Source organism: Bombus impatiens, unplaced genomic scaffold (genome assembly GCF_000188095.3).
Source record: "Bombus impatiens unplaced genomic scaffold, BIMP_2.2 scf_0051, whole genome shotgun sequence".
NCBI lineage: Eukaryota > Metazoa > Arthropoda > Insecta > Hymenoptera > Apidae > Bombus > Bombus impatiens.
In genome coordinates this window covers 737,389-763,338 of record NT_176470.1, presented here as the reverse complement: position 1 = coordinate 763,338, position 25,950 = coordinate 737,389, and the positions used below count along the sequence as shown (strand labels likewise).

General features: G+C 35.4%; 3 protein-coding genes across 6 annotated transcripts in view; 1 reads left to right on the top strand and 2 right to left on the bottom strand.

The window, feature by feature from the left end:
- Positions 1–1,659: 1,659 nt before the first annotated feature.
- On the bottom strand, positions 1,660–5,959 carry LOC100742931 (heparan-sulfate 6-O-sulfotransferase 1-B). 2 transcript variants are annotated; one of them, XM_003485361.4, is made up of 4 exons: positions 5,394–5,955; positions 4,269–4,672; positions 3,696–3,875; positions 1,660–2,477 (listed from the first exon to the last, which is right to left on the bottom strand). In XM_003485361.4, exons 1-4 carry the CDS (start codon positions 5,830–5,832, stop codon positions 2,160–2,162), a joined length of 1,341 nt encoding a protein of 446 aa, XP_003485409.1. In that variant the 5' UTR covers positions 5,833–5,955; the 3' UTR covers positions 1,660–2,159. The 2 variants fall into 2 exon arrangements, with proteins under 2 accessions (XP_003485409.1, XP_024227749.1); XM_024371981.2 differs by lacking the exon at positions 3,696–3,875 and having other exon boundaries at positions 5,394–5,959.
- A 29-nt stretch (positions 5,960–5,988) lies between these two features.
- Positions 5,989–7,768, top strand: LOC100742814. 2 transcript variants are annotated; one of them, XM_012392714.3, is made up of 2 exons: positions 5,989–6,188; positions 7,121–7,768. In XM_012392714.3, exon 2 carries the CDS (start codon positions 7,122–7,124, stop codon positions 7,686–7,688), a length of 567 nt encoding a protein of 188 aa, XP_012248137.1. In that variant the 5' UTR covers positions 5,989–6,188; position 7,121; the 3' UTR covers positions 7,689–7,768. The 2 variants fall into 2 exon arrangements, with proteins under 2 accessions (XP_012248137.1, XP_003485408.1); XM_003485360.4 differs by lacking the exon at positions 5,989–6,188 and adding an exon at positions 6,259–6,769.
- A 106-nt stretch (positions 7,769–7,874) lies between these two features.
- LOC100744718 overlaps positions 7,875–25,950 on the bottom strand; it is a 56,053-nt gene continuing 37,977 nt past the window's right edge. The window contains exons 2-11 of one of the 2 annotated variants that reach the window (XM_024371957.2): positions 25,194–25,619; positions 22,544–22,709; positions 20,070–20,210; positions 19,072–19,196; positions 12,645–18,926; positions 11,081–11,489; positions 10,038–10,457; positions 9,493–9,694; positions 9,209–9,403; positions 7,875–9,013 (exon numbers count right to left, since the gene is read on the bottom strand). In XM_024371957.2, coding sequence (XP_024227725.1) covers positions 8,834–9,013; positions 9,209–9,403; positions 9,493–9,694; positions 10,038–10,457; positions 11,081–11,489; positions 12,645–18,926; positions 19,072–19,196; positions 20,070–20,210; positions 22,544–22,709; positions 25,194–25,539 — 8,466 coding nt within the window. In that variant the 5' untranslated portion in view covers positions 25,540–25,619 and the 3' untranslated portion in view covers positions 7,875–8,833. The remainder of the gene's footprint in view (positions 9,014–9,208; positions 9,404–9,492; positions 9,695–10,037; positions 10,458–11,080; positions 11,490–12,644; positions 18,927–19,071; positions 19,197–20,069; positions 20,211–22,543; positions 22,710–25,193; positions 25,620–25,950) is intronic. The other variant, XM_012392698.3, reaches the window with a different exon arrangement.

The following is a 25,950-nucleotide window of genomic DNA, read 5'->3' as shown; positions in this document are numbered from 1 at the left end:
GATGAAATATTTATAATGGTAACCCATTGAGTCTTATTGCACGTGTGATTCTAACACATTAAACAAGTACATGATCTTTTCAACTTAACGCGATTTACTTAATTTTGTAATGCAATAATTATTACCTTTGACCGAAAGATTGATTAAGCTGTAAATACGACTCTTTCAATGTTTGCATGTAAGTAACAAATTAAAACAATTTAACTGAAAGGAATGTGTGCTAAAACAACATGATCTTTGTGAACAGTTACACTGACAAATAATCAGCATCTAATATTAAACACGTTTATCCAATGATCATTCATTCCAACATTCACACGAACAGTTTATCACTTAAGCTATATAAATCGCTTTTATTAATCCTATTACCACTTTATTCAAATAACACTGCAAATGATTCTATTAAAAAATATAGACTTTTAGATATATTTACAAAATTAATTTGTAATATTTATCCTTCCATTGAAAACCGCTATAAATAGAGATTTTTATACATGCTGTATATTATGTCACTTTTATTATCTCTTTCACGTGTTAATTAGGAATATCGATCGTAATCTAATTTATAACCTCAGATGTAATTTTAAAGCAAGAAATATTTCATTTTTTTTTTAATTCTTTTTAAACAGAAGCAGGCATAATTACATTTCTTAAATGATACTTTTAATTTGCTATAGAATAACGATTAAAGATACCACTATTGTAGAATTTACATCATATACGGTATGTGTTGAAAGTAAATTTAATCGTAGAAACGAAAAAATAAAGCAAGAAGATTATGTATCAATTCATATTAGTAATTGAAGCCATGAATTCCAAAGCAGCATAAGTCCACTGTTTGACATTATATGAGTCATTGACATAATTGTTTTTAGTTTACTCAAATCTGTCTAATAACATTTTTATACAATGCAAATATGCCATCCTGCACGACAATTTTCAACGACAATGACATATCGATGAGTCAACTAATCACGCAGTTATTCTAATTTAAAGAAAACACCAGTTTCAACTTTTAACGCGCAGAATGCTTATAAAGATAAGATGTCATTAAAACTTGCAGAGTGCCAGCCGGTGAACTCAAATCATCGCACATGCTTCGAAAACTTATTACAGAAATATAGATTCACTGAGAAATCTAGAATGATGACTCATGCAGTAAAATTTGGGTCGGCGAATAAACGTGTTTTTTTGTTAAATACCATTTTTTTAATAAGTTGGCTGAAAGTACAATAATAAATTACTCGATAGTTTCCAAAACAGCACAAGTTTACGGTTTTACGAAACTTCTTACAAAGAACATGATTATTTAATAACGATTAAAAAAGATATATATATATATACATATATATAATGAAAATGTACGTACAATTGATACTTACAACAAAAAATCAACAAAATCGATAATGAATTAAGAAAAATAAACAAAAGAAGATTGATTTTCTCGAAATATTGATTGATAGACTGGTGCTATTTTGGAATTCACGGCTTCAATTTTTATTACTAAATTATAGAACTAATTTTTATCACTTTTGAAGAATATTAAAACAGATACGTATAAAATATTGAGTATCATATGAAATACTAGACATTTATATTTTTGCAAAACATATTAAAGTTAACATTTTTTCCTAATCCTATTAGATTTTTTCATGTAAGTAGTAAGTATGCATTCAAGAAATAATTATAGTATCTTTTCCCTAGAATTGACTTCGTAATACACATTAAAAAAATCTGTTTGCAAGCTTTTATCTTATACGAAGTAAAAACATTAACAAAATCAAAGTTTAAATGTGATATATTTTAAGCAAAAATTGCATTAAATGGAAGAACTCTTTAAAAAAAATTATGAACATTATATAAATCATAACAAAATTTGTGTGATTATATATTTCATTTCATATATAGCTACCGAAAGAGGATTCCAAGGATTTATTCCAAGATCCTCTCTGGGCTCTCTTTGGTCTTATCCACATTATTTTCTATAAACACTTTTGGTAAGTTCTATGCAGACCACCGCCGCATATAATAATTCTATGTAAAATTTCTTTTTTCTTTCAAGGATGATTCCCTGAGATACTCAGATTCAGAGCAACATTTTTCTCGCTCGGCCATGAATGCAAAGCATCGATATTATCTATCAGTAACATACTTACATATCATTCAACATCTGTAGTATCTTCTATGACAGAATCCCAATTGAATTCCGTTGCACTTTGCCTAGAAGGTAATTCTCCAAGGTGTTGAAATCGTTGTACGAAGTATGGATCGCGATCTCTAAGTCGTTTGAACCTTTGGAACGCAAGATTTTTTGCGAAATCATACAGTTCTAGATCCAGTCTGTTTAATCTACGCACAGCATCTAACTGTTCCGTGCTTAGGGTAGCCATTGTGGCAGCGCTTAACGTCGCGTTATGTTGTTCAAACGCAACGGCAAATCTCATTCCGAATGTTTCTTCAAAGGAATACTGTCCCACCTATTCAGTTTTAAGTTAATTTTATAACATGTAAGCACGTAGATAAACGTATAAAATGCAAATCGACTAAATGAATTTTTTATATAGCGCGCAAATTTCGCGAGGAAATTGAAAATTTCAACTCGTATAAAAGCAAATCGATAATAATTTCTTTTAAATTTTTTAATTTTTTCAAAAGTCATTTCTAGAAATATATATACATTGGAATAACTAAGTTTAAAAAATTAAAGAGGATTTTAAAGATTTTCGCGTAGTTTAGCAGTTGTACTAATTTTTAATTTTTTTTGTTAAAGGAAGCATATACAAATAAAACATTTTTAAATGTTTTTTTTTTAATAAAACATTATTCTTTTTGTATGATAAGCAAAAATCTGTGACATACAATTTTCTCCTATTAAGTAGTAGCGTAATAATCTAATGCAATTTAAATGCGTTTTAATAAAATGCATACATATTAGTTAGCATTAAGTTAGCAATAGCGTGACAATTTATGAATTACGACGTATTAGAAGATCAGAGTTTGATAGTACAAACAGTGGTAAAAACGTATTAACTTACATAAAGCAGAACTTATATAATCGCTTCGTTTCGTATTTTTCGTATTAAGTCGATTTTCAGAATCTTTCTATGCTTTTTCTTTTTTTCTTTTTTTACTTTCTATACTTTCTATTACTTTTTTTTTATCAAATATTATGAATATGTTAGATGCATTAAATAACAATGATATAAAAATATAATTTTCGTCAACATGCATTTTAAATGAGGAAAGATCTTTTTAAGACCGGAACGTTGAAAGCGTGGAATATTTACAAGCATATTTATCGTCCATGTACGGGTAGGTAAGATAAATATTTACATTAAGAGCTACTTTCCAAGAGATAATTGTTAGGTAAAACATAAAATGTCTTATTAATACAGGCGGGCCAAGCAACTTAGTAGCCAAAATAATAACTTCCAAAATTTAAATAGTTGACAAACAAAAATTTACGAATAAATTAAAAACAATAAAATAAGTGTTACTATGATACAATAAAATATTAAAAAAATTTTAATCAATAGATTGGTTTAAATTTTCTTATATTGAAAATAATTTCTTAGCGATATTTATAAAGATTATTACAGTACTAACAAAATGGCAATGCTAGAATATATAAACATACAGGCAGTACAACATATATGAACATGCATTTAATTATTAACAAAAAAATTAGTTCTTACTTTCTGGTATTCAGTCAACATGAAGAAAGGCATGAATTGCAAATTGTGCTTAGCACTAGCCAACATGAGACGATCTCTCTCCAAGCTGCTGAGCGTAGAATTGTAACAACCAACAATTGATAGATCAGCCAACATTCTTGTTTGACGGTTACTTGCCAAATTATATGGACACGCCATAAACTACATAAATGTTGTCAAAAAGGTTTAAATTTTAAATAAAATTTTGTCCTATTATCATTATATAGCTTTTTTATGTTTATGATATTTATTATCCAGAACTAATGTAAATAAATTCTTATGTTTTACGATATTATATCAATGAAATAATTACTGCTTTTATAGCAGAGAACATATCTATACAAGAAGGAAAAATTGTATCTATTTAGAGAAAGAAAAATAAAGATAAGGAGAAATACTTTATCTTAATGTGTTTCTAAATGTGAAAGCCTTTCAGATAACATACTTAATGTTTTACTTATGAAAGAGATCACTATGATGAATTCATAAGAATACTAATATATAAAATGCTTACAGATTACCAAATATCAATAAAATCAATAAATATAATATTACCTGTTCCAAAGATACCCCTTGCCAACTAGATCCAGGATAACACTGTGGTATATTTGCTTGAGTTCCTCCACACCAGTGACGAGCTCCTCTCCATGTTGCACCCCTTTGTACGTGTCTAAATTCAGACAGATACCGTGCAACAGGATCCCTTATTATAGTTATATAAAAGTATCTACGTTTTATGCCATCTCCTTCAATTTTATTTAATTCTGTATCAACACAGCTAGTCAATTCTGTCCAGTCAGCATGTAGACCACACTTCCAACCGGTAGAATATCGTGAAAAAAGCCAATTTTCATTGCGATTTGGACGGAAACAAAAACAACGCTTGCGTCTTCTTTGACAAGAACATGGTCTTTGCAGATCTAAATCTCTAACTAAATGTTTTCCAAACAATGTACCTCCTGTAACATAAAGAAACATTAAAAAATTAACGAATATAATTTTCAAATATTTTAACTTTCTTAGTACTCTTATTACTTTATATATATATATTAATAATTTAAACAAACGTTCATGACATGCATATTCTATTATTCTGTATGTTGATAAAGAGAAGCTTATGGGAGGTATGCACATGGAAAACAAAAAGGAAACACAGATATGCATGCATAGCATATTAAACAGGGCAACATCCCTGAATTGTTCTTTCTCCTTCTAAGATACAGCTTGAAGGTTTCACAGTGTCTAATGAATAATGCAAAGATTCAGTTGTACAATGGTCAGAAGGGATGTTGCATTGTTTTTATTAAGCCATAGGATTGGTTACCATAGAATTAGTCCGAAGAAAAGTGAAAGATCAATCAAAAATATGTTTATGCAGTCTATAATCTCTGCAGTAGCTGGTCTATGTAATTGTGTCCAATTTTTCTGTTATCAGCAAATTTGCAGATAATCAAACTTTGTTAAACATATAAATAAACATAACAGTCATGGAAAAAGAAATTTATATCTTGACAGAAATAAATATTTTTAGATATAACAAAATTTTATTGTCATAAAAATTTTAATTACACTTTTTTCATAAACTGCATTCAACAAAAATAAAATGGGGAGGACTGACACACATGGACAGCTAAGACAAAAAAGAGAGATGAATTAAACAACAATGCAAACCCAACTTACCAGTTTTCTGAATGTGCAAGAAAACGATGACATCGTGACCGTTGATGTCAAACTGAAAGGTATCATTGGTAAACACATCGTCGTAACCAAGGCTCCCTTGAATACTCTGCAATCTAAAGGCAGGATGTACCGAGAGCAGGCCATTTTTGTCGAATTCGACGGAAACGGAAGACAAACCGGAGCCGGGACCAGCGGACAGACCCTCGGACAATCTCACGGACTCCTTGATCTCGCGGCTCGTGAGAGCACAGACGTGATCGGGGCAGAAGTAGCCGAGATAAATGATGCCCGTGAGCGCGAGAAACAAACATATCCCTACAACGCTACGTAACCGAGTCCTCCGTGCTCGTGACTCCATCGTCGCGGACCTCTCGCATAAATCGTCCTTTACCAGGACCGAGAGTACGCTAACGCCTTCTTCGCTTGACCGTCTGCCCATTATCGCGCCCCATGTTTTTTTTCACCACTAAACACACCGCGTACCGCTCGCCGATGCGGCCTGACCAAAACTACTCTCCCAGAGAACGTCGGCCATGACAGATACTCCGTATCCCTACCACGCGCCTTCGTCATACAGTCGTCGCGTCGCCCCGCCGCGATTCTCTTATGGACATTGTCTGGTATTCGTCTGTAACAGTTTCTCTAAGTGAAGAGGGGAGATCGTGAGTTTATTTAAAAGTGCGAACTTACCGAGTGTACACGGCTGCAGCCACCTATATACGCATACTTATGCACTCTACCACCGTGCATCTATTTAAAGCAATATCTTTTGTCTTTTTGCATCGAGGGATTCGGGTAAGTTTCACAGCTGCGTGCTATGAATGGTCATTTTCGGAAACGTTAATGATTATGATTGTTTTTTTATGAATATCTCCTTTCTATAGAGAAAATTAAGATATATGTATGTTTTATTCTTTACATATTGAATGTATGATAGTTTTTATCCGAATTTATTTGTAAGAAATTGTTGGTATCTGCGCGGTGAAATGATCATATCGATGTTTGATTTTAAAGAAATTTGGGCGTTGTATATATTATTTATATGAAAGCTATAATATATATTTGATCGTTTATTATGTTTAAATAATATTAGGCGGTAATGAGGTTAATAGGGTTTAATTACATAAAAATTCAAAATTATCAATACATCAGCTTAGCGCCTTTTTTCGATCACTGTGAAGTAAGTTGCAATACAAATGGAAGCGACTACATATTGCATCACTTCAGATTGTAGTCGAGTATATACTTACATACTTAGCCTATAATCTGTTATAACCTAATTTCATCTGTCAAAATTTCTATCTTGAGTTACTGTCACATCATACAAGTTTGTTGTGTAAATTGGTTATATTTTTGGAACTCTTAAATTTTTACAAGTAAGTATTTTATTATATAAATTTATAATATTTATTGCAAACTTTTTTAAATTAATTAGGAAGTGGTACGTTGGTGACGTGTTAATAAATATCTGAAGCAATATTCGATTTAATTGTTGCTTATATATTAATTATTATAGCTAAAAATACAATGAAAATAGTTATGAGTACAAAGTTTCACTCTTGATTCTATTTTATTCTTTCTATTTTTCTGACAAGACACATACAGATAAGTATTTTTTAGAAATTTATAGTCCATTATGTTAACCTTGTATTTATTTATTAATTCATGGATCATTAATGGAAATATATGCATAAGCAATTCATAATGATTTTTTGTTTGACATTTAGAATGACAACCATCGAGTTGCTCGAGGATAGGGTTATGGAATTAGAAAAACAGATATATGGACTTGCAAAGAAAAATGAAGCTAATGATATTTCATTGGAGAATCCTGTAGTCGATAATATTTTACATGTGAATACGCTGATCTCATCTGCAATGTCGGGACGAGAAAAAGCAAATCTAATGATAAAACGATTACCAGAATTAAATAATTATCTAGATCCGATAATTGAAAGTTCTGAAATACCAATAGAGGCTAAAGTTCAATTGTTACTAGCAATGGCACCAGAAATCAAGCAAAATTATGAAATGTTGAAACAGGTGCAAGAACTAGTGCCCGTGTTAGAAACTGATCGTTTAAAAAATGTTCCAGAATTGACAAATAAACTCAACGATTTGAATCTATCATATCTTAAATTATATGAAGATACTCAAGGATTAAATAATCATATAAATGAAGTTTTTTCCAAGTACAATGAAGTGATAACTAGTATTTCAAAATCATTGATTACTATAGATGCTATTGTGACAGCAGCTGAAATAGCAAAAATACCCAAAAAACAATTAGATTAAGAAAGGATTGCATAAATAATTCATAAGAAAAATTGTTATTTATTATTTCACGAATAAAATTATTTATATTTAAAATAAAACAGCTTTGTATTCATTTAAAATACATTTATTTTTATCTTAGCATGTAAAAATACTTACGCATTCATCAATGACTATGCATACATAAACATATTTTATTATTGTATCTCTTCATAACAATGTATTTTATTAAAACACTTATATATTATATACATTTATATAACCCTATCTATTTCTTAACCTATACCGTCGTTCATTTCAGGAATCCTTCTTTAGGATCTCTGAGACAAACTGTTGATTGAATAACTGGGTGTATTTATCTGATGGTCTCTCGTTTCCAATAAATATTTTCATATTGCTGTTACTCTTTTGAATCTAATAAGAGGATGGACATTACACTAATTAGTAACACTAGACCTTTGTTAATATCTCTCTGACATAGTAAACTGCAAAGTGTATGTCAGCAAGAATCCATTAGAAATAGTTGTTACATGAAACCTGTTGATTATTCAGCAGAGTAAACGAGTGTATTAAACGTTCCACATCTTTTCATATGTATAGAACAGCATTCTTAGGAGACCTATTTCGCTAACTTGTAAAAAAATCTCTTACAATGTTAAGCATATTAAACAGTCACTTTATACAGTATTTACAAACGTCTTAATTGTAAATATCATGTATTGCCAATTATATGTACCTCCGTCATAAATTTTATTTCTTATATATAGCGCAAAAACTCGCCACGGAATATTGCACTACCTATTAATCGGCATTATAGAGACAGGAAAAAAGATCACGATTCAGAACACTTTTTTCTCATGTAGAATCAATTATGGCCGCGATTGTATTATTATCTGTTGAACGCGTTCTTTGCATTTAAATAGGAACATACCGTTTGGAAAATACAGACGGATACAAATTAAGTACATAGTTTTTATGTCTCGTGAATTTTAACAGGAACTTCGACATTCTACCGGATAGTTCCCCTTCCAATGAATTTCTTTATTTCGTTTCTACTGTTCGTTCGTTCCAGTGTATCGTTGTCGTCGATTCGTTTTAAATCAAATTAAAATTCATCTAATGCTCGCGCATCCTCGTGAAAAGAACGTAATCACGTTTATAGCACTTTAACTTTGCGTTTGCAAAGCGGGTACGGAGTTTCGCAACCAAGATAATGCTGGTTCCACGCTAGAGTAAATTGCCGGATGACCTCTCGAACATCTGCTATGGTGACTCAGTAGCCCTTGAATTTCCCATCTGACCGATCCTCCGCCAGTTTCACACATTAGAGGTGCTCCTTCGTCGTTCTGAGAGAAAAACAAAATAAGAATATAGATATCAACATAAATGAATTATTCAGTTTGTTGAAAGATAGAGTTAGAAAATGCAAGTTAGGAAAGTACAAGACACTTGGGTTAATAATTTAAAAAAAACTTCATAGGCTGATAGATATTGTTATTTTCGTTACACTCTCTTTAATATGAGAAAATTAGAAATCTTACGTAGCAAGGTCCTTTATTCGTATCAGTAAATCCAGCACATATATTGTCCTTTGTGATGAACCCTGCATAATGGCTAGTTGCATTGCACTTCTCAGAGTCTAACGTTGGCAATGGTAGGAAGTTCAAATATTTTTGTAAATCCACTTCGCCATTCGCAGAGAATCCCCATCCTGCCATGACGCATATCTGTCTCGGCTAAAATTAATAAAAAATGCACATATATTTTAAACACTTTACATATATTTTCAAATATATTCTTGATACCAAATATTCGTAATACGAACTTGAATAGGATGTTTCGGAAGACAAACGGCGCTAACGTTCCTTGAGAAAGTTAGAGGCTTCTCGAGCTCAACTAACGCGATATCATTGTTGTATAAAAATTGATTGTATTTCACTTGCGGGTAGGGAATGATGTTCCTCACGGGATGTGCTTTTAATAGGTTTTCACCGGTGAAAAGTTGCCACCCACTACTTTCCTTATATCTAAACAAAATAAAAAATATATCTTTGTAATTAAATTCCGTTCGAGATTCGAATTCGGATCGATAATCTAGTCCATCTTCGGAGAAAAATTCTGTATTTAATCCACTTTCTGTCAAACCATTGAAGCAAGAAATCTTCGAAATAACAGTTAATGGAATTAACTGTAAATTTTCCAAATCTTCAATTTGTACTTTTAAAAATTGAAAAATCTGTTATATCAAATTATTCGAAAAGACATTATTATTATTATTGCTAGAGTTGACAATAAAAAAGAAATGATTTCCTTGAATTTTTGTTTTCTTTTTTTTTTTTAGATTATGAATCTCTTAATCGAATGATTTACCTGTGAATACAGGAATAACTGGCAAGCACATGCATAGGTCCCAATATGCTTGCCGTGCAAGCAGCACCGTGTTTAGGTTCCTTTAGCAAGGCCACGCTGGACCATTGTCCTTCGCTGGCTGGTGTTCCGCCAACCAATCTGGCAGTTGGTCCTTCGCCATAGTCAGAACCGCAAGAAAATTCTTGGCAAGATATCTGCACGACCTTGTCGGAGATGCAGAATTCCACTTGTTCCAAATTTGTGACTAATGGCGCACGATGGTTAGGATTCAACTTTAGTCTGAGTATCTTCTGGATTTTATCCCATGTCTGGAGCTCTGTGCTCTCAGAACCAGCAAATCCTAGAGATCGGCAGTAAGAGTTGCTAAATTCTTCGCTCCATCCGTCGGAGCACACAAGACGATACTCATCGTTGTATTGTCTGGAAAAATACAACGTCCTACTTGATTTGTTATTTTCTTAATTTAATTAACAATAATAGCTTCTTAAGTTCAACTGATACAGATGGATAAATATTATTTGTTTAATCAGATGATTAGAAATTTTCTTAATTTAATTAACAATAATAGCTTTTTAAGTTTAACTGATACAGATGGATAAATATTATTTGTTTAATCAGATGATTAGAAATCTAATTAAATTTAAAATTATTGAATTAAGCCTTGGAATAGAATTGTGAAATGAGGTTTCATTAAGCTAAATGTTTTACTTGTCGATAGCGGTAGATTAAAAATTCACAGACTGCCCTCGGAGTTAGTTAAACACTGATATTTGATAAGACTAGATATACTTTATGAATGGAATGGTTTGAAACGTGAAGAGAGGAGCTGATCTGGTCTTGTTCGACTACAACAGATTACTTCTAATATTGAAGCGGAATAAAATACGTTAGAATATTAAAAAGATCACTATGCCATTTCTATACTTTCTCAACAAGAAAGTAATGAATTCCAGTCTCAATTAAAAATTCTTCGGATTTTTTTTTTCTTGATTATTCGATTTTTAATCCAAGATTTGTAATTTCAATTTCAACATTTTTTTTACCTTATTTTTAATAAAGAACTTCCACCAAATTCTTGAACACCACTATTCTCGATGTTATCTTCTCCTTGTCCATCTGATGACTTTTTCTCCATAGTCATATTTGTCATTAAACAGTTCCATTCGTCAGAATGATCAGGACAATGTTCTATCCCATCACAGACTTGATTTTCAGGCACACATCCGCCTGTTTGACACTTGAACTGATCAAGAGCGCAATCGCATAATTTTTCGTCCTCTCCATTAGCACATTCTCTAATCCCGTTGCAGTGCCACGTTAATGGTATGCACCATTTTTCTGTTGGGCAAAGATACTCGTTGTTTCCACAACTTTCGGCACAATTGTATTCATCTCGGTGATCCTCGCAGTCTGGTCGACCATCGCATTGCCAGATGCCTGGGATGCATCTTCCTAAAATTAGAAATAATTATAATATAAGTGTAGTATCGTGGACGAGGGGCCTGGGGGGGGGCCTGGGGGGGGGGGTGTCGTGCGAATTATAAACAAGCGGTTGCCGAGCATGTGCATGATGGGGTTTAAACAAAAGATACGAGGCTAAGACAAAAGACAAAGGGTTGCTAAGGGACATAAACGAATTAACGGCAGTATGAGTGGAGAAGCCAGAGAGTGCGGATTGCATTGTTGAGATAGTGTTGTTAGCGTTGTCGAAAGAGAGTTGAATCTGTGTTGACGAGAGTTGTTAATTAATTATTATACATTGTTACGATTAGTTCATGTTGAATAACCATTGTTTTCTGTTTAATCCATTTATTATTAATAAACTAATTATTATATTTACGATACTACATAAGTTGTAAAAAATTCGTGTTCTATTGTATTATTATTGTATTATTATTTATTTGTTATTTTTTGATGATTCAACTTAATGGCAAGTTCTATATAATTCAGGAATAAAAATGACAAATTAATTTTGAAGGTGAAATTGACGATGAATTTGATCCTACATGAAATAAGAACAACTTTTGTCCTAGATTAGTCTACCGTAGATTTAAAAATATATCTCAGAGTAAACACGATACTTGCGAAACAAATTAAATGGGTTGTCAGTCGAGTAGATAAAACAAATAGCCACAATTTATTACAGAACAGACAGAGCTTCTTTCAATCTATTTTTACAATTTCGAGAAGCATCCGGTAGTTCCAAATACTCTAAAAGATGAAGCAATTTGCTCGAATGATAACTAGTGACACCGATAACCCGTGCTAGGAAAGAAACATCTCGTCCGATATTAGAACATTCTTCGTTCAAATTATTACGAAACCTGTATTGAATATTAAACGAGAAGCCATTAAGTCGATCGTATATTATACCAAGTTTTCCCTTTCACTTTTTTCCACCGATAATTGTCCTTCTAATTTGCATTTAATGATCCTTCATATAAAAATATCACGGTCCACAAGTATTAAGATAGTTATTGATATTTAGCATAAATTGTGTGTTTTCCATTACTTTTATTTTCTAGTTACGAAGTCGTAGCGTTTCAGTACTTCATTCGAGTACACACAGTGTATTTATGACTGATAGTATACATTTCAAAAACTTACCACTGGGACATCTAAATTCATCGAATTGACACTTCCATTCTTCGCAATTCTTTTCATCACTTCCATCATCACAGTCGACAATTTTATTGCACACCAGGTCTCGCTTTAGACATTGACCGCTTGCGCACTGAAAGTTTCCTGGACAACCTTCCTCCTTACAATTTAATTCATCCGAACCATCGGAACAATCATTCTCGGAGTCGCATTTCGCTGATAGTTTCACGCAGTATGCGCCATCCCTGGATGTTCCATTGACACATTGGAACTGGCCAGTTGTACATTTCGAGAAAACAGTACTTGGAGGGATATTGAGGAAAGAAACATCGATATGGCTAGTACTTTCCACAACTGCATCCGGTAATTTAGTTTGCGTGGACGGTGCAACTGTCGTGTCGATGCTCTCTTTCGCAACGTGATTTGTTTCCTGTGCAGTCGACACTATCGACGATTGATTCGAAGGAAATACTGAAGACTGTGAACCTGTCTGGTTCGGTTCTCCATTTATTTCAATCACTTGTCCTGGTTCTATAGCTGTATGGCCTTCGTTAGATGGTCCATTGATGACTGGATTTTCTGTTGTAAAATCTACGCCTGATCGATGGAAATTGAAGTTTCGGAGAACTACGAATGGCTCTGTAACCGGTTCTGGCTCTTCTATCTTCTCCGAAACCGGTATGAAGCTAGGATACTTCTTTGAACTGTCTGGGACTGTTATGCTTGTTTTGTCATTCAGACTCTCTTTTTCATTAGAAGAGGTTTCGGACGTTTGTACATTTATTTGGTTTGATCCGCTGGTCGTTTCGATGATCTTCAATTGTGGAACAGGTGCAGAATTTTCTTCTACGTGGATGTCTGTATTAGTCGCAGTATGGTTCTCTTCTTGAGCTTTTTCCTTTTCAGCAAATATTTGTGGTATTTCAGTAGAGAATACCGTAGCCGATTCTGGAATCTCTGTTGATATATTTTCACCCTCGTCCTCTTCCAAGTTTAATTCCTTCTCCTTCTTGTGTTTGTATTTATCAATAACTTTCTTGTCCACTGACTTCTTCTTCACTTCCAAACTCTTCTCCAATGGAATCACTCTTAAGCTTTCTTCCGACAATTCGTCCGCATCCAAGTTGGGTAACATAGTCTTAGGTGTAGTGGTGATAAAATGTATTTTATAATCGAATCCTATAGGTTGGGTGTCATCTTCCAATATCTCGGTAACTGGTCTAATATCCTCTGTCGTACTGGAACTCTCAGACGTCTGTTTATGTAATTCCGTTGAATCTTCTGTTAAATTCTTCTGCATATTTTTCTCTACGTTCATTGTAGTCACATTTTCCTCACTTGTATTATCTAGTACTGAAATATTTGGTTCTAACAATGTGTTATTAATACTTGTGTTGTTTACATGTTCCACTGCACTGGTCATCAGATCGACTGCAGTGCCATTCTGAGCATTCACTTTTTCATCACCGCTAGTTACCAAATCTTCAGCCGAATTATTATTCATCTCATCAGTATTGGGTTTTGAAGAGTCCGTCTGTTCAACTTCCGTATTATTAGAACGTACATTTTCTAAATCACTAGTTTTCACTTCAGCGTCTGGCTTCATTGTGGAGGTGGTTAACAATACGTCACTTTCAGTAGTTTGCAGTTCTTCTGGCAATATTGGTACCTGAGCAGTGGTTTTGGTTTCTAATGGCATCATGTGAGTTGTCGGTACTTGAACTGTCGTGGTATCCTCCATACTAACCTGAACGCTATTATCATGTTCTGTATTATTGTCTTTTCGAGGATTCTCTTCAGTTACAGTTGTGCTTTCGATTTTTTCAGTTGTAGACATTTCTTGCTGTATCTCCAATGGTAACACTGGTATTTGCGTGGTTAATTTAGCATCCTCTGTATGGTTATCTGGGACACTTTCAGTATCATTCGTTGTAACGTTCATGTTATCGTTTGTGTAAGGTATGTCTGTCATTTTGGACGATTTCTCGTCATCATTTGTTACTAATTTATCAGATTCATCCTTAACTTTCCCTCGTATCTCCGAGTCATCCTGTTGATACCCTTTAGACAAAGTATCATCGTTTATATCGTTATATTGATCTTCTACTGCGTTTTCTTCAGGTTTCTCAGAAGCAGTAACATTATTCATAGAATCTTTTGATTGTTTTTCGTTTTCTTCCGTTGGAATAGTGGTAACTATGTTAGATTCTGTTGTGGTTCCTGATTTATTCTTATCTGCATTATTCACAGTGGTTTCAGTTTCCTTGAACTGTTCCTCCAATGGTATTACTCTTAACGCCTCTTCATCTTCCTCGGAACCTTCTCTACTCTCCTTCTCATTTATAGCATATTCTTCATCCTCAGTTGGCTTATTAATATCATAATTATGTAGTCCATTTTGAATTCCAGACTCCGTGTTATTAATTTCAACAACGTCCAAACCATTACTCTTGAAACCACGACCCACTTCATTTCCAGTCATCACATTTTTCACACTATTCTTTTCCTCTTCCTGTTCTTCAGGTATTTTGACATCGTGTGTTTCTACGTGAACATCATTCAGAGAATCCTTCACGTTAGTGTCATTCATACTTTGTTCCGTGGATTTGTAAGTAACAACATCTTCGACGTGTCCTTCGAAAGGATTGGGTACATCCTGCTCATCTTTATCCAATCTGGGGGCTTTCTTCACCTCTTTTTCCTTTTGAATATCTGGCAAGAAGGGAGACATATCATCTACGTGTTTATCATAAGCTGGATCAAATTTCTCTGTAGTTTGTTCGATTGCATTTTCAGGGAACATTGCTGGATGCAGAGGATGATTGGTTGAATGATCTAAATTGTCTTCATAACGAAGGGGATCGCCTGAAGAAACTACATTCTGTTCAGGATGAATCGTGGAACGGTGTAGAACTGTTTGAATAGCTTCTGTAGAAGATTGAATTTTATTTTCTACAATTGAACCTTCAGGAACACCGCTTGAGGATGTATTAGAAGATTGGACGCTTTGTTCAGGAATTAGTTGAGGAATTATCGCATGAGGATCATGTATTTCTGCTGTATATTCAGTTTTTGGAATTAACATAATGTGCTCCTCTCCTGTATTGTTTTTAAGAGGTTCTAACAAAGGTTCTACATTGTGACCAAAATTTTTTGGTAATTTAGGAAAGACAGTCGTTGGCATGTGCTCAATGATGTTAGTTTCGTTGGTTTCATGCATAAGTGATTCTGGCACAACTGAAGATTCGCCAGATAATATTGATTTAGCTACTTCGTTACTTGCTTCTGTAGTACTGTTCTCTACGATGGTATTTATTTCAGTAACGTTTTCTGATTTGTTATCTACTACAAGAGGAGTCGTTTCAGGTTTTAGAGTGAATTCCTCAGAAACTGAGGACTGTGTGCTAGACAGGGAGACGGAATTAGATTCGGACGAAGAGTTCATAATTTCAGACTCCTCCTTACTTATATTCATTGTAGTAGCTTCAGTTGCTTCATCCTGTGACATGTTAGTCTCAGTGCCGTGTTCAACCTTCGCTGTTTCTTCTATATCCATCTTAATAGAGGTCATTGTTGTTATTTTATCTTTATTATCATCCTTCACCATTGTCGTATCCATTGTCGTAACAGTTGATTCGAAGTGATCCTCGGAATGATTTGACGTTACAGCCTCTTCGGTATCAGGCATCAAAGGTATCACTGGTAAGGGTGTATCATTACTTGCTATTTCATCGACAGATTTCTCATTACTTGGCAATGTGGTCACTTCAGGCATCATTGATATTGTAGTTTCTGACCCTATATTTATAGGAGCGTTAGGTGTAAAAGTATTTACCATTTCTTTCTCGATCATAGATATTGTAGTCGAAAATTCAATTGGAGATTCTGCTTCCTTCGTCATACTAGGTAATTCAGTGTAAGTTGATTCGGTAATTGTTTCAACAGACATTTTATTCATAGTCGCAGATTCAGTAGAGGATTCTGTTTTACCAGGAGTTTCTTCTGCGGACTCTATTGGCCTCATTGTGTTTTGTATTTCAGTAGAATGTTCTGTAATAGGTACATTTTGATGAGACTTTTCATCGATGGGAAATTCGGGTTCTGTGGATGATGAAATTGGTGATTCATGTTCTATAGCAGTCTCAGTTCCAAGTTTTTCAGGTCTGACAGTAAAATCCGGCTGAGAAGATAATACAGGATGTTCAGTTACTGCAGATTTTGTTGACGATTCTGAGTCATTAGTAGGGTTTGGTTCAGCAATTGGTGTTACTTCAGTTGAAGATTCTGCTTCAGCTGATGACTGATGTTTAAGAGAAGATTCCACTTCAATTGAAGGTTTGGATTCAGCAGAAGACTCTGGTTCAATATTGGCCATAGTTTCTGTGTTAGGAGATTCCATATTGTTTACTTCTAATTTAGTTGGAGACTTTGGTTTAGTGGGAGGTTCTGTTTGAGAAGTAGATTCTGTCACCGCAGGAGACGGTTCTTCTGGTTCAGAAGAAAGAACTGGTTCTGCAGAAAGTTCTGGTTGAGAAGAGGGCTCTGGTTCTGCAGAAGGTTCTGATTGAGAAGAGGGCTCTGACTCTGCAGCAGGCTCTGGTTGAGAAGAGGACTCTGGCTCTGCAGCAGGCTCTGGCTCTGTAGGAGGCTCTGATTGAGAAGGAAGTTCTGCTTCTGCAGGAGACTCTGGTTGAGAAGAAGGCATTGGTTCGGTAGAAGACTCTGATTCAGAAGAAAACTTTGGTTCTGCAGGAGATCCTGATTGAGAAGAAGGCTCTGCCTCTGCAGGAGATTCTGGTTGGGAGGTAGATTCTGGTTGTACAGAAGGCTCTGGCTCTGCAGATGGTTCTGGCTCTGTAGAAGGCTCTGGCTCAACAGGAAATTCGGGTTCAACATTTGGCTTTAGCTCAGCAGATGGTTCAGGTTCCGCAGAAGGTTCAGGTTCCGCAGAAGGTTCAGGTTCCGTAGAAGGTTCAGATTCCGCAGAAGGTTCAGGTTCTGTAGAAGGTTCAGGTTCCGCAGAAGGTTCAGGTTCCGCAGAAGGTTCAGGTTCCGCAGAAGGTTCTGGTCCCGCAGAAGGTTCTGGTTCCGCAGAAGGTTCTGGTTCTACAGATGGTTCCGGTTTAGAACTAGATTCTGGTTCAATTTTTGGTTCGGTAGGATACTCACTCGAATATTCGCGCATCGAATGGTCATCTTCTGATTGGTCATGCATCGAGTGGTCATGTGCTGAATGATCATGAGTAGAATAATCGTATTCCGAATGCTCATGTGCTGAATGATCATGATTTGATTGATCATGCGTTGAATGGTCAGGAGTCGAGTGACCATGTGATGAATGCATCCAGTTTATTGGATCAGATTCTCCATTAAACTCACGATTCTGTTCCGTCGTAGTCATCTGTGTAGGCTCTGGTCCCGGCGAAGAATCATGTGGTTGTACATGAAACTCATGTTCATTACCTTGCGGTGAGGCATGTCTATTATGCGTTGACTCGGTAGTGAAGTCCAAATGATCCCAATTATCAGGCCTTCTAGGTTCAAATACAGTACCAGGGCCTCTACTCCTTCCCTGAACATAATCGTGCACCACTTCCGTATTAGATTCCGGTATCTCATCATCCATTTCTACATTACTCAAATCATTTTCATCAATGCAGTTCTTTTCATCACTGTCCAATACCTTTCCAACCCCACAGGAGCAAACAAACAGACCTTTAGAGTAATCGTATTCGCACCTTTCTGAACACTGGAGATTTCCACTCTGACACTGATCAATTAATTTATTCACTCTTAAACTACTCAAGTGATATTGTCCAATTATGTTGCCACTCTTCTGTAGCGTCTGCTCGATCAGCTGTTGCATTTCTTCGGGCATTGAACGTGACGGATAGCTTATCCTAAACCTCACTTCACCATCCCTGTTTATGTCGTATACCTTGATGACTGTTGTATTGTTTGGGGGCTGTTGTAACATATTCTTCAAATTTTCTTCTATCTCTGAACTGACTTGTCTGTACACTCTCGACTTTGGATTGCTGAAATCATTGTCCCAATGGAAGTCGTCTAGTTTTAATATACCGTCTAAGGCACTTGGAACGGTGTTGTAAATGGTTTCATCGGTAGTTGGCCAGGGTGGGAAGCTTGAAGTCGCAGGTGGCGGACTCGATGGCGGATCTTTCACGTACTCTTGACTTCCTGCGGTTCGTACGTCACCAAATTGCCGGGAATTGGTTTGCTGGAGATTTTCCAAGGGTTCTGATGCTTCTTGCGTTAGGATCACTCCAGCTAGGGCAGAATCAATCCTTTATTTAGTTATGTAGGATTTCAAAACTTAAAAAAATTTTTTCTAACTATATATTACATTTCGCATCTTCAAAAATGAATAATTTAAAAGAGTTTAGAGAAACTATATGCTTCAAAAGACTCTTACTTCCGGCCAAAATGGCAATGATGACCGCTACCAGTAGAACCATCAGTCCACATCCCCAGCAAGCCATCCTTCTCCAGTACGAACTCCTTGATCTCTTGTCCTTCGTTACATAAAGTTTCTCGCCTCTGTAACACAGTTTCACCCATAATTAACAACAATAGTTACGAACTTTATCAATTCACCCCCATCCTAGACCCAAAAGAAGCGTATTTTATACAGCACTGTGCTTGTCAGTGTTCCGAGACCTTCTTCAGCGACCATGGTATTAGAAGCTTCCCTAGACGAACAGACACCATATTCTAAATGACTCATCGCGATCATCTAATCTTTATTCCGGAACTAAAGTTCTTCCATACCCATAATCCATCGTGTTCTTTCAACCCTCTCGACTCTTAAACTTTGATTCAAAAATCATTTTCGGTTTTCGAATCAATCGAAGTCCGTTTTATCGCGACGATCGAATATTAGCGGTCAGTGTCCACGCGTGGGGAGTCTGCTTCTGAGATAGTGTTGTAATCGTTTCTTTACGAATAAATGTCTATTAGAGTGTATCGACTCTTTGATGATGATGATGACGATGATGATGATGATGATGATGATGATGATGATGCTATGTGTAGCAATTACAAGATTCGTGAATCCTGAAGCACCTGTCACAGGCATACAAAAAAAAAAAGAAAAGAAAGAAAAGTATAACAGACTGACATTCTTCAGCCTATACATCGTAGCTGTTTTCTAGTATATCATCCCGGTGCATTTTGCAAGGTGGAAATTTGTGAATTGCTTGTGGCATTCTGTCGCTTATACATATACATGTATCGTCAGGCTCAGCCATTGCTATCGTTGATTAAAAAAAGGGAAAAATACAAGAAAAATAGGGCGAGTAGCAGGGGTGTAAGCGGGTTAGTTCGCGAATCGTGCGCATCCACCATTTCGTTCATCGATCAGCAGCTTCTCTCTCCCCCGTTCCTCATCCTCGTAAGCATCCTTCAATGTACCTGAGGGCTGTCAGCCAGTGGGAATAGTCGACCAGTCCGGCGGCAGGGTCTCTCAGGCTGAGTCCCTCACGGCCGACGCCGGGGCCCAAATCAAAACGCACTCCAGCCACGGTTGTTTCAACCTCGGCCTCGGGACCCCTGCTAGGTATCGTGACAACAGAAAACACCGTCTCTAACTCTCTACTCAGCTTGCTGCTGGCCTCTATGTTATACGTATATGTACGTATGCTCTGTGTGCCTGTATCTGTGTATATATGTATGTGTTTGTTTCGTGTGAGCTGTAACCTCGCGGTCAGCGGCGGTGAAGCTGAATGCTGTGGCTCTAACGTTACGCTAGGCCGCTAGGCGAACGATCTCGCATGGAGCATGTACTCTGTTTCATGGTTTGTGCGATCAGATGCAGGTTCGAAGACTTTGTTTCTCTATATCTTTCATCATCTTTTATCGTTAACCCTGATTTATTGACAGAAATTTTGATTAATTTTGATGTGCATTAATGGGCGAAGGTATTGTTGTAAGAGAAATTCCATCTTTGGTTTTTGTCCTTTTATCGGGTTTTGTGAGCTGCGATTTTGCATAAGTGATATTGTGAGATTTGATATTCGTATTTGAGAACGTCACAGGGGGAGTGATATAAGTGACAAAAATTTGTATTAGATGTTATTACTATAACATTAGATGTTATCGCTATTATAAACAAAAGTATTTGTACTATTTTTCCTCAAGATAAATTAGATATCCTACATAATGCTTTTATCTCGGATTTGTATCATTCTTATATTGATTCTAGTTCATTCATCTCTAATGATACAATGCATTACGAGAAAGGAAGATGATAGAAAGACTATCAAAAGTGAAAAGTTATTTATGAAAATCACAATTAATAAACATTGTTCGTATATGCTCCGTACGAAAAATAATGTTCCAACTATTTCTCCGTGCACTTCTCTCTTACGAACACACTACTTGCTCTTCTAGCAAGTTGATAACATTCGCATATAATTCGTAGCCTCGCGAAGGTATTTCATATGACCGTGCTAAACGGGCAAACAGCATAAATCAACTTGTTGTAACTTTTTCTAAAAAGATCTTTGAAATGCATATGCTTTTTAAATCATCTCGACGCTAATCTCAAACGAGAAGCAAGCAATAAAAAACAAAGAAAGAAAGGAACAACTACGCAACACTACTCAGTTCTTGCAGACCAAAATATTGTATAAAAAATTGTGTAATAAAATGACGAAGAATTCAGAATGAACAATTTAAGAAACATTTATATCTTTGGCGTAAAAATTTCTTGTATTTCACATTCTTTCTCATAATTTTACAATTTTACGTCGTATAGGATAATTATACAACCCGGAATTTGTAAAATTTTATTTCTTTCATTATCAAAATTTGTTGCATATACAAGAAAATGTACCAATATCGATACTTGCAATATTTTATTAATAACGTTACTTTAATCGCGCAAAATGGTCTTGGTGTCAGACACAAAGAGACGGAAATATTTGATGTTTCGTTATACTGTGAATAGTTTTGTGATTGCCTTCTTATAACGTAAATCTTTTTATTTTTGTTGCCGCCATGGGAACATCGCCAAAAATTATTATCATTGTTGTTATCACTAAGGTAATCGGAATAAAAATTATTCATAATGGAGTATAAAATAATTCGTGGTCAATGCATAGTTCTATTTCTGACGAAAGACGGTCACTCCTGCGTTCTGCTATGAAACATTGTGACACGTTCGTTTCGCAATCTCCTTCATCGGTGAATGTAATCCGCAACATCCGAGGACCTCCGTTCGCTCCGTCAGTATCCGCAATATTTTTGTTTCTTTTTTAATCGATACAATTGCATTTTCTTTATTACTATATATTCGCAATTATTTGAATCATTTTCTTATTTGGAATGAATTGTGCGATATTAAAATAATTATCGATTTCTGTTTATGGTTTGTTCTATCGTGAATTTTACTAATTACGAGAATACTAATTGTTTAATTCTGTTGGTATTTATCAATACGGAAAATTAATGGTGCTACTTCTCGATTGTTGAAACAATGACGAGCTTTGTAAATTCTTATTTGAGGAGCTTGTTTCCGAAACGCTTTAAATTCGGGCTTGCTTAATTTAGATTCCACTGTAAACGCGTAAAATCTAGTAATACATTAACGTGTGTGGCAGACGGAGAAATGGAGGACGCGTAAAAGACACGAGATGAATATTAAAATGCCAACGAAATCAGGTTTCATGTTTATGCGAACTAGAGGATTATTTTCAAAAAAAATTAATGCATCCGCTTGGTTATTCTATTCTGCTCAATCTTCTTGATATTCGTTTATCATATTTCTTCGTTAAAAAAATCGAGCGATCTCGCAACGCCCCGGACTGGTGAACACGATCGAATGTTAAACAGTAGCCAGGAAGAGAACACAGAGAGTAGAAGAATATTTTTCAGCCGTTCGTTACCTGATGTACTTTCGATGCTCGTTTACTGGAACGAAGTACTCTTCGTAGGGATCAGCTGGCACCTCGCAAGCCTCTTGACCCTTTGTCTGTAGATTGTTGCCCGCGTAAGGCCTCATCGAGACCAGTTCCAAGTTTACGGCTTCGATTTGCTCCTTTTTTCCAGTGTCTATCGATAATAGGAAATTATTAAAATATCGATTGTAGAAATTGAGATCAGCGTCGAATTTTCATTGAAAGAAATTTCAATCGGTAATTTGTCAAATTTCAAGGTGTTCAGGTGTGAACCAAAGAATTCAAAGTGAAGAAATATATTCTAATGCAACAAAAAAAGCGAGCCTTTATCCATGTAAATATTCTACTCTTCCTCATATATCACGGAAAAATCGGTGAAAAAGACCGGAAAACCCCGTTTCATTATTAGATTTGTGGAACTTTAGTATTTAAGAGCTATTAACCATTATTTAATGGTGTTATAAAATGATCGTTAAGTCACAGTTCCAAGGCATGAAGTATCATTTATGTAACCTAACTAGACATTATTTCATGTAATTAATAAGTAATAATATATTACACATTCATGGCTATCAGTCATTTTTCAAATAGATTTCTTCCTTTTTTTTTTTTAGTACAACTGTGAGTATAGTGATCTCAAACTTATACTCAATCACATGCATGCGTTATAGTGCCTTAGGGGTTATGTAATTTACAGGTGTGGAAATTACACGTGGCATTAAAGTATTTATTTATGGGGCGGAACCTCGCGTGCTGCAAAGTCGTTGTTTATAGAGAAAGAAGTTGGTTAATTACATGTTTACTCGGACGTAGTTCAAAAGTCAATATACTTTTATTGAGTGACGTCCTTCGGTCATAACTTTGCGTAGCAAAGAAAGTATGTTGCATTATATGGGCGGAAAATAATTGACATATCCTGGGAATAGTTGACATATCCTTTAACTTTTTATGCTAACAATTATATAATGGAAAGGTTGGTTTTAGCGGCTTGTTTCACATTTCAAGACAAATATTACATAGAATACAATAATTCATTTATCGAGTGAAAGTTAATTCGAGAAGGTTCTAAATCTATGACAATGTTTGGAAGATTTTCATCACAGATAACAATTCCTTTGTTTGCCATGCTACTTTATCGAGCCATTTTTAACAAACGATTTAGGGACCCATTGTCTCAAACGTAAATGTACATTTTTTACAATTATTTTACGTATTTTACAAGCTTTAGCAATTATGTAGGAGACCTTTCATATACTTTCTGCGTTTCACCGACCTCGAACAACTTTTTCTTCGAGAACTGTCCGTATTGTTGGTGGTGGTGGTGGTAGTAATTAACGATCGAAAGTTCGGCTCGTCCTGATCATATCTGGTAAAATCGAGCGATCAACGCAAATTTCAGTAACAGCGACCACCATTTCTATAACGTTCTTCTTTGCTTTCAAGTTTCATGCATGTTTGAAACTTGAAATAGATATTGCTATTCGATCTGATAAAAAAAAATTTTATCATTTTCTACAGATATTACAAAATTCCCAACAACTGATTTATTTTTATATGAATTATACGTCCTTCAAATAGAAATTACTAAAGAATATTCCATTTATTATACAATAAAGTATTTTTTATACTTACACGTGAGATTACAAATTTTCTCAAAGACAGTCAGAGAACTTTTTGCTCGGCCTAATATTCCATTCATATCATACTGATCATTATATGTATCATTTTAACGTTGAATTTTACTTGAGGAATAAAATCCAAATTTCTTAATTCGTTCAATAGGCTTAGAATAACTTAAACGTAATAAATTGCAGAGACGATACGTTCAAACTTTCGCAAAGAAATTCAATTAATCAACTTACTGCAATCGCATTAAATAATTCTAGTCTTAAAATGTAAAATTTCGTGCTTAGAATAAATAATTCTGGTTCAATCGAAGCGACTAAGTTGCAGTCTAACAATTGTTATCTATGTCTCATCGTTCACTTCCAGCTAATGTTTTATTCATCGAACGCATGTAAATGAAATTTATGTGATTCTCGAACGATCGTTTTCCTAATCGTGGACAGAACTTGGTCGTAGAAAAGCGGTCGATCGCGGTTACGCTTTGCGTCACGGGGATTGCACGCGGCTCTTTCTGCGTGCAAAACGAGAGGAAAAATGCAACGCAGGTCGCCACGTGTTCGCTTTTTGTCGCGAAGAATTTTCTCCGTGTTGGACGTAGAGCCTGCGGTCTCCGCTTACGTAAAGTCCGCACCTTTTTCGTTCTTTTCCCTTCTCTCGTTTTGTTGCTTCTTAAACGATCTCTCTTGAAACATGTTGCAGAAGTGGATAAAAAAAGAAAATGGAATTGAACGAACCGTGGCAACGATCGTTTAGCAGGCTTTTCATCGTCGATTAGTTTTTCCGTGTGAATTGGATGAAGTATCGAGTTTGTTTTTCAGTAGGTTTCAGATAATAATGAAATTCTAAAATTTCACATTAAAACGTTTCATACCGAACCTCGATCCAATCGAAGATTTAAGATATACTCAACGATGCAATTGTACAAATATAAAAATCTGTCCGCTAATATTATTAGTAAATTAACGTGTAAGGAAATCTGGAAACAATTAACAATTATTAATAAGAAACTTACCATTGATCTGCACGCTGGTCGCGCTGTTATTCAAGAAACTAGCGTCATTGTTATTTCCATTCCCATGAACGCCGTTCATCTTCGGCTCGACGACGGTCTTGTCGTTGCTGTCGGGCAGCTCGATCTTTGTCTCGGTTCTGTAATGTGAATCAGGGCTGGTCCTTCCGGCCTCCACGTATTGCTGCGACACAAATTGCGTCCGATGATGCCCATTCTCCACAGGACCGTCCTCCGTCTTGTGATCCTGGTCCAAGGTCACTTGATGTTGGTCATTGTCCTGTTTCAAATCGGTCGCGCAATCATCCTCGTTGGCGAACGCCGGATTATCTATACCATCGTCCGCCATCTCGTGATATGCCTCGCCGAAAACTGCTGGGCCCTCAGGTGATCACGATCACCCGGTATCGACTCTCATGCGTCTCGATTCTGTAAAATAGAAAAATTTCAAGGAATAAGAATGCCGTTGAAAGATGAGAATAGTCGAGTACAGCAAATTTTGGACCATTTATATTTCATACTTGACAAGAATCTGCATTATCAACGTTATATCGTAAATATAAGTACTCTGCAAAATGATAGCAAATTTGTTTTTACTTCTTAATTGTCAAACGCGTAAAACAAAAGACTTGAAGAACAAGCTTTCTTGCATATACAGGATGGGATCGTAATCGTGGAACAATCGGGCAGAGGGTAATTCCACGTGAAAATATAAGAAAAAGGTTCGATGTAACGTTTGTTCATCCGAGGTTCCGTATTC

Bases quoted from the DNA above. Each gene is read 5' to 3' on its own strand.
- LOC100742814 (XM_012392714.3), top strand. From the start codon at position 7,122: ATGACAACCATCGAGTTGCTCGAGGATAGGGTTATGGAATTAGAAAAA.
- LOC100742931 (XM_003485361.4), bottom strand. From the start codon at position 5,832: ATGGGCAGACGGTCAAGCGAAGAAGGCGTTAGCGTACTCTCGGTCCTG. The intron at 3,876-4,268 runs GTAATATTATAT...ACATTTATGTAG, and splicing joins AAGGGGTATCTTTGGAACAG to TTTATGGCGTGTCCATATAA. The intron at 2,478-3,695 runs GTAAGAACTAAT...AAAACTGAATAG, and splicing joins TGTTGACTGAATACCAGAAA to GTGGGACAGTATTCCTTTGA.